General features: G+C 43.2%; 1 protein-coding gene across 1 annotated transcript; it reads right to left on the minus strand.

Moving 5' to 3' along the window:
- Positions 1-612: 612 nt before the first annotated feature.
- Positions 613-1,008, minus strand: LOC107535060 (mitochondrial pyruvate carrier-like protein). The gene has a single exon (XM_016210382.2). It carries the CDS (start codon positions 1,006-1,008, stop codon positions 613-615), a length of 396 nt encoding a protein of 131 aa, XP_016065868.2.
- Positions 1,009-12,714: the final 11,706 nt, after the last annotated feature.

Here is a 12,714-nt window from a genome sequence, read left to right on the forward strand (position 1 = left end):
TTTGTTCATTCCAAACTTGCAGGTAGATAGAGGAAGTCTAAACTTCTCTCCTTTCAATTCAGCAACAGAGAATTCGTTTTAAAGGTAAAACTAATATGATGACAGATGATATTAGTATAATCTCAGTTTTTCATTGAGTTTGACTAATCCCCAGACATTTGATTGAAACCTTGCTCGTGCCGGTGTGTAGAATCCAATTTGCAGTAAGTCACTTGTTCCCTGCCAAGGTTAATAGTTTCTAAGCTACAGAGAGATGAGGAAAGCATTTGTAGTCAATAAATTGCCTGTCTCCCTTTTTGTAAAACGGTATTCTGGGTTTCTACATTTCATTTATTAGCTCTGTGGTGACCGCTGCCTGCTTTCTGTAACTAGATTGTCATTTACCATGGCCAATGTTTTTTGTTTTTTTTTAGTTCTGTGCTACTTTCTGTTTTTTATTTACCACACTGCAGGTTTAGATGAGATCTGCACTGTTTTAGAGTCAAAACCACACCTTTCATTGGTCTTTTCTTGAGGAAGAACAGCAGCTCAGCGCTTGCAAGCCGCAGGGGTTCGACGGGCGGTCCCAGCGCCCAGGCTCTCGGCGCAGGGACTGCGGGCTGGCCGGCGCCCCTAGCGGCAGCCGCCGTCCCCGGGGTCGCAGGCGCACGGGCAGGCTGCGGCGGCGTCGGGGGCGGCGGCGGCCGCGGTCTTCCCGCCGCCGTAGTGGTAGGTGAGGTAGCGGGCGGCCTGCAGGCTCTGCGCCGTCACGTTGGCGCCGTGACACGCCATCAGCAGCAGGTTCCGCGGCCGGACGCGGTAGGCGAAGCGCATGAAGGCCAGCGAGTAGAAGATGAGCGCCGTGGTCATGCGGCCGCTGATGATCTCCGGGGACGCCTGCATGTCCCTGAAGGCGGCCAGCGGCAGGCCCCAGTTGGCCACGGGACCCCAGAAGTGTGTGCTGGTCACGTAATCTCGGAACTCCTTGGTCTTCGTGTAGTCCCAGGCCCTGCGCCACAGCGCGGCCATGGCCACCGCGGTCGCCGAGCGCGCGGCCGGGAACCGCCGGCCCGCAGGCAGCGCGCGGCGCCGGGGCTCCCGCGTTTGGAGCGCGCAGCAGCCGGCCGTCCACGGCCCGCGGCTGGTGGGGAAGCAGGACAGCGTGGCGGCTAGGTACATTTTTGGCATCAGAACATGCTTCAGTTTTCTAGCTGGGTTCCTGAACATACCTGAGCTTGATTCATTAATCTTTAAAATGGAAGTAATAATACTTTCTACCTCATAAGGTTTTGGTAATAGTTCAATAAGATAATAGATAAAAGGTGCTTAACCTAGTACCTAATATCTATGATCTTATTGGCAATAGTTCAATAAGATAATAGATATAAGGTGCTTAACCTAGTACCTAATATCTATGATCTTATTGGTAATAATTCAATAAGATCATAGATATAAGGTGCTTAACATAGAAGGCACTCATTACAAGATAGTGTCTGTTGCTGCTATTATTTATTGCCGTTGTTCTATTTTAGGCAGCATCAGCCATTCCTTTTCTTTTGGCAATACAACCCTAATTTCCTTTTGGTGAATGGCCTCTCTGCTGATGTGGACAATCTTGTTGGGAATGTAATTTAAGGCGATTTGACTTTCCTTAGCTGAGGGGTCGGTGTGTGTCCTAAAACTGGTTAGACTCTCTGTTTTATGTCTAAGGGAAGATGCAAGAATGAAGGTTAGACTAACAGAAAATGGCAGCTTCATCCTTGTGGCAGCTCTGATGAGATGGAAATGAAATCTCAGGAGTGGCTCTGGTCCCACCACCCTTCCTGGGGTTTCTTCTCTAGGCCTTTGGTTCTCTGAGCCACACCACATCTTTGCAGTGCATTGTCATTTGCTCAAATTATTCAGAGTGGGATTTTGTTTCTTACAACCAAAGAATACAAAATGATATTAATTATATAAATACGACTTATGTCAGTTTTTCAAGACAAGAAAACTGTGCCGTGAGTCTGAAATGCATTATTTCTTTGACCCATTATTACACTGTTCTCCCCATTACAAGAATCAATGAGTGAAATATATTTTCAGGACTCCCGTTGTGGTAAGATGCTCACTCTTATTTACTCTTGTACCCCTAGTAGAGGACCCGGTGCTCGGTAAACTTTTGATGAATGAATGGAGGAATCTTCTCAGCCTGCGTTCTCAGTTTACATCATTCTTGGGATTAGAATGGTGTTTTAATTCTTTTATAGGAAGTAGACCTTCATTATATACAACTTCTGAGTGTAGAGTTGGGTAGTATGCTAGTACTTTAAATTTATTGCTCCACTAATCCACACAGAGATTTTGAGAGCTGGGTGTTTTTTTTTCATTTTGGATTAGTAAACTAACTCTCAGATAATTTAAGAAAATTCCATAAGATCACACACTTAGTAAGAGATGGAGCCCAGTTCCATGTGATTTCCAAAGTTTATGTTTTAGTACACTGTGGAAACCTCTAAAATATTTACTTTATTTCATATACTCTTGTTTCCTGTTCTTTTCATTCACAAAACTGTCTGTCATCCTGTCTTTGTGCATTTCCTTAGGGTAAATATCAAACAATGAAACTGGCATCTAAACAAGTATGTTAAAGCTTACGTGTCACGTGAGTGTCATCCCTTTCAAGCTGCTCATCGCGGGAACTTATGTTCTCTATCGCTCGACATATTGTCTACATGCCTGAGCCCCATTCTCTTGGATGCCCTTAATGCAGCAACTTGTTCACTGAGAAAGTATTTGATCTTTAAAACAGCCAAAGGCATTTGGAGGGCAATCTAGTGAAGAAGATGGATAAGCATGTTGGGAAGGACCATTTTTGATGTGTTGACTGATCCAGTTGTAGCTTTTGCACTGTCCTAAGGCTCTCCAGGAGGGATCCCTAAACTCTTCCTTTAACGTATGTGCTAGGCGCTGAACATACGGTGTTGTACAAGAGACGTGATCTGGTCCTCATGGAGCTCTCAGTCCAGCACTGAACACAGATATCGCAAACTGGATTTTCATTACATCTGTGACACGTGCACTAGGAAATCCCAGGCTGGGATAAGTGCCCTGTCTTGGAGTCCGGAAGTCTTCCCTGGGAAGTGCCAAGTGGTAGGTGGAGAGCACAAGGGTAGGGCAGGGTTTCTCAGCCTCCACATTCTGGCATTTTAACAGGATAATGCTCTGCGGTTGTGTATTGTAGGATGTTTAGCAGCATCTCTGGTCTCTACCAACTAGATGCCAATAGCACCCCGCTCCAGCTGTGACAGCCACCATAGTCCCAGACATTATTAAACATCCCCTGGGGAGCAAAGTCACTGCAGGTGATAAGCACTTGGCGGAGGTGAAAAAGGAGCGAGGGTGTTGTGGGAGGAGTATGCCCAAGGGAAGAGTATGTGCAAGTCCCTGAGATGGGACGGAGGCAGGGAGGCTCTGGAGGAGCTGAAAGAATGCAACTGAATTACTGGTTGGACAGTCGATAATGTTAGAATAGTTTGGTTCCCATAACAAGGTCAGTGACCCCTGTCCTATTTTAAAAATAGTTTTATCTCCTACTAATTACACCTTCTACTTAGCCCCTGCCCTCATCTTCCTTCTCTTATTTCTTTCTTTCCTACTCCTGTATTCCTTCTTCCCCAAAGGTTTTGTAGAGGCAACTAGGCAGCTTAAAGTGACAAAAAGTCATTTCAGCTGAGTTATTCTGAACACACACCCTGAACATCCAGGTAAATTTTTCTGTAAAAGCTTCTTCTTCAACTGGTTTCTGATCTTCTTATATTAAACTACGCATGATTTGACTTAATTAAATTGAAACAAAAGCATAGTAAGCATAGTAATAAGCTGGGGAGGAATCTAATCAGAGGTCATGACTAGAAGCAAAGGGCTGTCATGTGCACTGCAGGGTGTTCAGTGGCATCCTGGCCTCTAGCCACCAGATGCCAGTGCAACTAGACTTAGAAGTTTTAACAGAAATGAAACAGCTTGTTGTTGTTGAGTGGAGAAAGCAGCCATGTTTGCAAAGCCTCTTCTAGTAAAGAAACAGTCAGGCAGCACGAGCTTGGTGGGAGGCATATAATTTACAGATGGGATTTAAAAAATTGGATTGTTTATTTTTTTTGATGTTGTGATTTGGTGTGTGTATATATATATATGTATACACACACAATGTATATACACACACACATACACACAATGAAATATTATTCAGCAATAAAAAATAATAAAATCTTGTTATTTATGACAGTATGGATGGACCTAGAGGTATTATGCTAAGTGAAATAAGTCAGACAGAGAAATATAAATACTGTATGATTTCACATATATGTGGAAGCTAAAAAAACAAAACAAATGAACCAACAAAACAAAACAGAAAGGAACTCATAGCAACAGAGAACAAACTAATGGTTGTGGGCTTGGGGAGTGATGAAAACGTGAAGGGTAATAAGGTATAAACTTTCAGTTATAAAATAAATAGGCCTTGGAGGTGTAGTATACAGCAGAGGGAACATAGTCAATAGTAATATGATAACTTTGCATGATGGTAGATGGTTACTAGACTGTGTATGGTGATCACATCATAAGGTATATAAATGTCAAATCCTGAGTTGTACACCTGAAACTAATATAATAATGTATGCTAATCATACTTCAATAATTTTTTTTTTTCATTACAGGGGTGAGTTGATAACAGTCCCTAAGTTCTCAGGGCACTCAGAAGGGCCTGGATTGCCGGTGAGCCTTCACTATTGTTGCCTTCATCTGCACCCTGGTCACCTTACCCCAGGCGGCGTTATAAATATGCTCATCTCTATGGTCCATGTTGAGAAAAAAAGTTAGAAACCTAGATAACCAAACTTGCTAGAATTCTATGTAAAATAGTATAAATTGGTCATGAATTGGTCTCATTTATTTGTAGAAGGTTTGCACTACAGGACCACAGTTTAGCAGCTCTTCTCAGATAAGGTTATTTATATTTTAAGTATTTTATTCCGATGATGTTGCTCACATTGATGACAATTTAGTTGTTTGGTGGCCCCTTGCTATCTGTTATTGGAAACCACTCTGACATTCTCAGGTTTATGGCATAATTCCTTTCAGTGGAACAGCCATCTACTATAGCTTTCTTTTTCTTAGAGATTGCCTTTGTTTTTGTTGCTCCCTGAGCTCCAGCAGGTGTGAACATCCCTGTTTGAAGCCTGTCGTCCTCGCCAAACTGTGGGAGCATCTGCATCTGTCTTGTTCACGTAACATTTCCACTGCCCGACAGGGGGAAGGGCTCCTGTAAACATCTGGTGAATTATAATGGCGATTGATTTTGGGAAGGGGAGGAACTTAAAGGGAGAAGATTCTTAGAAGGCTAAGCAAGGAGGTGAGAGGAATTAGATTTTTTTTTTTTTACTGGACATAGGATGTAGTCTTGGGCCCTTTTTACTTACCCTTTAGAAATTTGGTTGACTTCAACTCATATCTGTGTTAGACAGATATTAGATGTGATAATTTGGTTATAGTTTTTGAAGATTAAGAAATTTTTTTGCTATTTTTAAGTTGTTTATTTGTATTGAATAGGTGCTCGACCACATTGTGAGCACATGAAGTTCATGGCTTGACATTTCATATCAATGTATTCATACCTGGCTTCGAATGGGAAACAATTAAGGAGGGCTGGGTCACCCCAGAGTAAGATAAGAAAGTATTCTCTATTTTAGTCAGCCGGAGCTGTTCGGGAGCCTGAACTGCTTAAGGTGGAAGGTGTCCCCTTGCTGTGAGGTGTGTGTGTGTGTGGGGGGGGGGGTGGTGGCTGGTAGCTTCCTTCTCTGCCCAACTCTTGTTTTGCTCCCCTCCCCTCCCCTCCCCTCCCCTCCCCTCCCCTCCCCTCCCCTCCCCTCCCCCTTTCTTTTCTTTCTTTTTCTTTCCTTTTCTTAGATTTTTTTTTATCGATTTTTTTTTTTTTTTTGAGAGAGGAGTGGGGAGGAGAGAGAGAGAAACATCTAAGGGAGAACAGAACATTGATCAGCTGGCAGTCCCCTGCACCCCCCCACCAGGGATGGAGCCCGCAGCCCAGACATGCGCCCTGACTGGGAATTGCACCCGCAGCCTTTCTGTGCAGGGGACAGGGGACAGCCCAGCCAACCGAGCTGCCCCGGCCAGGGCTCAGGTTTATTTTCTTAAGCAGTTTACTTCTCTTCATCTCTTCATGTCTCCCCGCCTTTCTACCCTCCACCTCAGACATGTCTAAGATAACAGAGAATTTGGGGAAAGCATTATATATAGGACTAGGTCATTATTGAAAAACAAAAAACAAACAAGTTACCTTAAACAGTAGCAAATTAGCATTTTCTGGATGTCAATGTGTTAGGTAGGAAGTTACTGCTGTGCAGTCAAAAGCTTTCCCACAGGAATGAATGTGGGTTGTAAAACACAAAAGCATAGTCACTGGTGGCTAGAGCCATGCACAAAACCTCCTAGGTTGAATATAATTGGGCAGGATTTCAGTTTAATTCAACAATCACTGGCTGAGCAAGACCTGCGTTTCTGTTTGCTCTGCCCCGTATGTAGGCACTGAGGTAGCGTGAGGTGTAGAGAAATTGCTTTTGACAGTGCTGTTTGGAAATACTTGACTTAAGTTAGTTCAGTTTTTTTCTGAAAGTTCATTGACGCTGGAATGAAGATTGTAACTTGAGTTGTGTATAAAATATAGAGAAACAGAGAAATACAACTCAAAGCATTCTGCCAGCTCTTGCATTTGCATATATTTCTTTGTCCTTGGCGTGGTTACTTTTTAATTTCCCCAACCAAGATTTTAAATCACTTGTAGGAAGGAAACTGGGTTTAACAAACGCTCCTAAGCGTGTGTTATTGCGTAAGTACCTTACAGACTCGGGTAAATTCTGAGGGACTGAAGGGATGCGTTGCTCAAACCCAGTGTTGAAGCATCAGCCCTTTAGGTTGGGATAGTTTCCTGAAAGGTTTCAGCACAATGACACTGATTAGCTGCGAGACTAATTGCTTTCCACCACCTACCTCGCTTCATAGGCAAACTGTGCCCAGGGGTAAAATAACACTCCTGGTGAGGTGAACTTTTCCAACATGGGCTCCTAAACTTTCCCCCTTGAATTGGGAAAGTGACCTTTTGGTGAACAAATGTTCTTTCACCTTCACTGTTTAGAAGTTGTTAACACTGGGCCAGCTACATGATTGATGCGGGAGCTTTCCCCTCTTTTGTGGAATAGGATCTACTCTCTGCCCCTCTGAGTTGTGAGCTTTCTGTGTTGTTTTCCTTTGCTGAAGTGGCGGGGCTACCCATAAATCTGAATGTATTTTTTAATGATCTGGTGGCTGCTGAAAGAATGTTATTCTGCTTTGTAGGCTTCTGGCTTTTCTTCTGTAGCTCACCGTGCTGGCTAAAACCTTTGTGAATGTGCCCTTCTATTAGTAATCTGTTGAGATTTAAAAACATTTTTTAAAAGCTGGATTTCTCCGTTATGATTTGGGCAAATGAGAATCTCTTTTTTGAGTCTAAGGAGGGCAATTCTTCTAAAGTCACTCTTAACAAGTTTCAGAGTTTTCCAAGTGGAGGAAACAGTAAAAAGATAGAAAGCCCAGTACCAATATTCTTTAGTAATTTTTAATTTGGGGGCATGATGGTGGAGAGTGAGGGTGGGTACTTCCTTAAAGCCATTCTTGCACATATTGGCAGAGGGAGAGATGACATGATTATGTGATCTTAGGCAAATTACTTATCATATCTCTGCCTCAAGTCTCTTGCTTATAAAATGGGAATAATAATGGTACCTACCTCATAGGGTTGTTGTGAAGAGTACATGGGTTAATATATACAAAGTACTTAAGCCAGAGTGCCTGGTGCATTGTAGGTACCTGAATGTTAGCTATTGTAGAGTCTCTAACAATTTTGTAATCACAACAGCTTTAAAATCAAATGATGATTATTTTATTTTAAAAATAATTTATTTGGTGGCGAAACAGAACCTGAACTAATGAGACTATTTTTGTCTTCACTTATTCCATTTAATGTGAATATTTGTAAGTTTGGCTATGGAAATAATAATGTCTTTGATGTAGGGTGTTTCCCATTCTACTAATGGGTTATATCTGTATGGTGTACACACCATATTACATTGCCAAAATCAGAAAAATACTGAAACACATCTGACTCCAGGGGTTTTAGGTAAAGGACTGACTGTATGCTGAGATAGGACAATAGAAATATTGAAGGTTGTTTACTTATTTATTAAATATTTATGGAACCCCTACTGTGTGTCAGATAGTCATGGTCTCCTACTTCCCTGGGGCTGATTGGCCAGTGGTAGCTGTACTTTATTGATGGTCTACTTTGTGCAAAGCCTTAATCTGGACACATTATTGATTCTGCAGATAACTAGTTCTTACAAATGAAGAAACCGGAGCTCAGAGATGCTAAGACACCTACTCAGATCTCCCACTACCTGAGCTGGGACTACACTCTGGTCTCAGTGGCTCCATGGCCTCTAGTCTTTCCACCTCACCCTATGGCCTCTTGCTAAGAGCACATAGAACTAATGGTTCTTAAGGAGGTTCTTGTGGATTTTAATCTCTTTGTGACATGCCAAGTTCTGCAAGGCCTTGCAAGCAGGAAAGGCTGAGCCCTGGGGTGGGCTCTCTGGTGCTATTCCTGCTGGACCTCCCTAGAAGGGTTGGGTCACCATGTGCAGAAGGCAGGTAAGCAGCCAGTGGGCAAGTCAGGCAAGTCAAAAATGAAAACCGTGGAAGGAGGTATACGTGAAATATTGGAAAACTACAAAGTCAGTTCTGTTTAACATCTCTTTGTTAAATTTTTAGAGAAGTAAAATTTATGTGCCACAGAAATCATAGATCTTAAGTGTTCAATTCAATGAATTTTGATAAGAATTATACATCTACATATTTACCACCATAGAAAGTTTCTTGCCCTCTTCAGTCAAACCTTACCCTGTAGCACCGTTGTCTGAATTCTCTCTCCGTGGCCAAGTCTTGCTGGTTCTTGAGCTTCGTATAAATGGAATCAAACAGGATGCACTATTCTGTGTCTGGCTTCTTTTGAACAATGGGAGATAATAATAGTACAGACCTACCTCACGAAATTATTTTTAAGGCTCAAATAAGATTTTTACTTAGAATAATGCTGGCACCTGAGGTTTATTAGATAAAATGCTCTGGAACATTACTGATTTTCTAAAGATTTGGCAGCTCGGGAATAAATCTGCACAAACACACATACACACGTTTTTTCTTAATATACTCATGTTGATTCAGGACAGAAGAAAAGCTGTCAAGATGCGAGTCCGTGCTCTGAGGAGCGGTGGTGTGTTTTTTACTCCCTTTAGCACTTCTGAATCGCTTGCCTTCAGGAGAGCTCCTGGCCCTTCATCATGACCACCGGCCTCTCCTTTGCTTCCATCTGGACTTCATCACTGGAGAAGGAGGCAGGCGCCGCTCCCGGGGCTGACTTCTGGTCCCTCTGTCTCACCCTCCTGCCCTTGTTCCCTGAAGTCTCCGGTTTATTAACATGAAGTTGAGGCAGGTCATTTTCCTGAGGGTCAATAAAAACTTGCTTGTGCCAGTTCTTTGAACGCACATGGAAGTCCCTCTACTTAGAAACTTAGCCCCCCTTAGATCGTTCCTTCGAGTTGGTGGGCTCTCAGGGGAGAGTAACCAATAGAGACTGACACCTCAGTTCGTTTCTGAAATCACATTTCACCTTACTTACATCACGTAACCGCATTTCTTCTCCCGATACAGGCTGGCGGTCCACGGTGTGGAGCACAGGTGACGAGGCAGGAAGGGCAGGCCTGGGCAGCAGGAACGTGCGGGGAGTGCGCGAGGCTGGCGCCGGGAGAGAAGGGCACTGGGGGCTGAAGGGAGCATTTAGGGGGCCGCAGGATAAACCTGTGCTGCTTGCAGTGGGGCTCAGGGTCCTTGGAGCCTTGGAGTTCCCTAAAAGAACACAGAGTTCCTCCACCTGTTTCCTGCCTTCTTGGTTTCCCCTGCCCCCTTATTTACTTATGGGCACAGAGCTAGCCTGAGTGACAGCACTGCTGTCTGTGAAAGTCACCCTCCCCAAGCCTGATGTTTTATCACCTGCCTTCCCCATTTCTCCCTTAAGTCCCCTCCTGCTGTGCCCAGGCTTAATCTCAGTTCAGAACCTACTGTTTTCATCGCCCTGGCCAGGGTCAGGGCCCCCTCTGGGACCCCACATTTAGTCTCATGTTCCCTCCTCTAGAGATGCTCACTCCTTTACCCATTTCTCCCTCAGAATTGACACAAAAGTCACATCCTTGGGCAGGCCCTGCCTGAGCCCCTGAATGAGGTTGGGCTTCTCTATATCTCCTGGCAGCATATACCTGAGCCCACCTCAGTTGGCAATGACACTTTTTTTCTTTTTTCTGAATGGTAATTAACTTCTCCATCTTACGATAGACTGTCAACTCCAAGAGGGGTTTTATATCCACTTTTTTTTTTTTTTTTTTTTTTTTACCGCCATGCCCTCAGTCTGGCATGAAGTAAATAAATTCTTGATACAGGCTGCTTCTCATGAGTAAATGAGGGCCCCTGGGAGCACACGTGCGTGTTTTCTGCTAGACACCCAAGCAATGAAGCCATCTTCTGAGGAGGCCAGTGTGTGAACATGAACTAAAGTAATTGAGAGTGGACCGGACATTTTGAGAGCTCTGGCTCAGGTGACTCCTGTGCCTGAGGGTCTTGGGAACATTCGATATGGATGAGTGTAGCCTGGGTGATGGGGCGCAGCATGGCTGGCCCTCCATTGGAAGTGCTCGCTGGTGGTGATGGAGAACACAATCATTGTTTATGGGTTTATAAGACACTTCCAGAGAAACAAATTTATTAGAGGCAACTTCAGTCCTTTCCTCTGTAATTTCCTCTGTTGCTTTCTTCCACGAGGGAAGACTAGGGAAGACTACAATAACGTAAATCCTTATTTGGGCTGGTTTTGCAGTTGTTGACAAATGGTACAAATTTGCTCTTTCTCTGGTTTTTGCACAGTGCTGGTGTGTTCATTACTTTATATGGGTGTAGCTCAAAGCCCTTTGTAGAATGACTTATTTCTCATTTCTGTAGTCAGTAAAAACAGAAAAGCAAAGTGTCGCATACTTTTGCAGTTTATTGTGGAATGTTGATGATTTGTAACAAAACTGATTTTTCCACAACCATGAAATAACTGCCAAGCTTCACTTCAGTGTATCAGATGCATGAATTACAATGAGAACTGCTTACATCTCTGTTACCTACAAACTTATGTCTGTGAGCATTACACAGTACTAGTAAGAAACCTGAGTTTTAGAAACACTTGCATTATTTGGGGTGACCTTTTTATTTCCTGAGATTGAAAGCTGGACTGTTAAATTCTGAGCGAGAGTTTCTAGTGCTTTGTGCTCTAAGGTGAAGGCATGGGTAGTAGAGATGGGTGTAAAGGTATGAACCGAATGATTAATGTTCAGGGAGCAAAAATATAATTACAGAACTCAGAACAAGAAACCTCGTGTCCTGGTTGAAATGGATCTCATTCCATTCAAGATGTGAGCTTCATAGTTGATCTTACCATTTCATAATTAGGAGAGGCCCTCTAGGTACTCAATGGGAGTACACTGGGAAGACCAGTTCCAACTCTGCCACTTTCTTATTATGAGATATTAGCCATGAAATTTAACACACCACATCTCACTTTCATCTGTAAAATGGAATTTGTAATAGCTGTCCTAACCTACCTCATGGGGCGTGGGTTCTGATGTGGGGGTGGGGGGAAAAGCCTGAATGCTTTCATATAACCCAAAGCAGACACTTCAGCCCTTAAATGCTTTGTTTAGTAATTGGCAGAATTTTGCCTCTGTAAAATTACATATGCTTTCCCCATATTTGGAATTAGGCTACCCTGTACTTGAAATTATAATTTATATTTTTGGGTGAGGGATGTGTCTGTATGTGTGTGTTCATGAGTTTGTGTTTCATTGTATGTGTATACTACTCAATCACTTGCTTGCAGGAAATTGGATGTAGGAACCTGATCATGGCAAAGATGTACAGGCTTGATCTTCTTACCTCCTACTGGAGGTGAGATCAAGAGCTTGACTAAATGGTGTAAGACATGCTCCGCTGGATTGCTGGCGTCCCATGTATGGTTTAATCTCAGTTTGATTAGGCCACACTTTGAAAAATGTGTTCTCCAACTTATAGAATCTTGTAGTTTTTGGTGTCAGACCAAACATTTGGATTGCTATGCAACCCCAGGGAAATTGCTATTCCAAAGCTAAACATCATAAGAAAAGACTTCTAGAATAAAAATGAGATAGCTTTAGATTGGGGGGGGGGGGGGGTGCTGTTTTCTTTCTAGTACCAGTGGTCAGTTGGGCCCTAACTCTGGGTCATGGAGGTTAATGTATGTGGAGACAGAGCAGGAGCCAGGCAGGGAACTGGCTTGGTCAATTTTGGAGGCTAGAGCCTCCAAAGTCAATGCAGGCCTCTAAACTGTGGGAGTAGCTAATTTAGCAAGAATTGTAAGTTATTCTCTGTTATCCTTCTATTCCTTAACCAGCAATAAAATCTTATTAAAAGTTACAAGTTAATATTTGAAGATTGAGGGGTCCTGGTCCATGTTTCAGAGGACTAACAAAAGGGGGAACATTGTCCCCTACCCAAAGTCAGAGCAAAGGAGAGCTGAGTCAG

This window comes from Miniopterus natalensis, chromosome 3 (genome assembly GCF_054644295.1).
Source record: "Miniopterus natalensis isolate mMinNat1 chromosome 3, mMinNat1.hap1, whole genome shotgun sequence".
Classification (NCBI taxonomy): Eukaryota; Metazoa; Chordata; class Mammalia; order Chiroptera; family Miniopteridae; genus Miniopterus; species Miniopterus natalensis.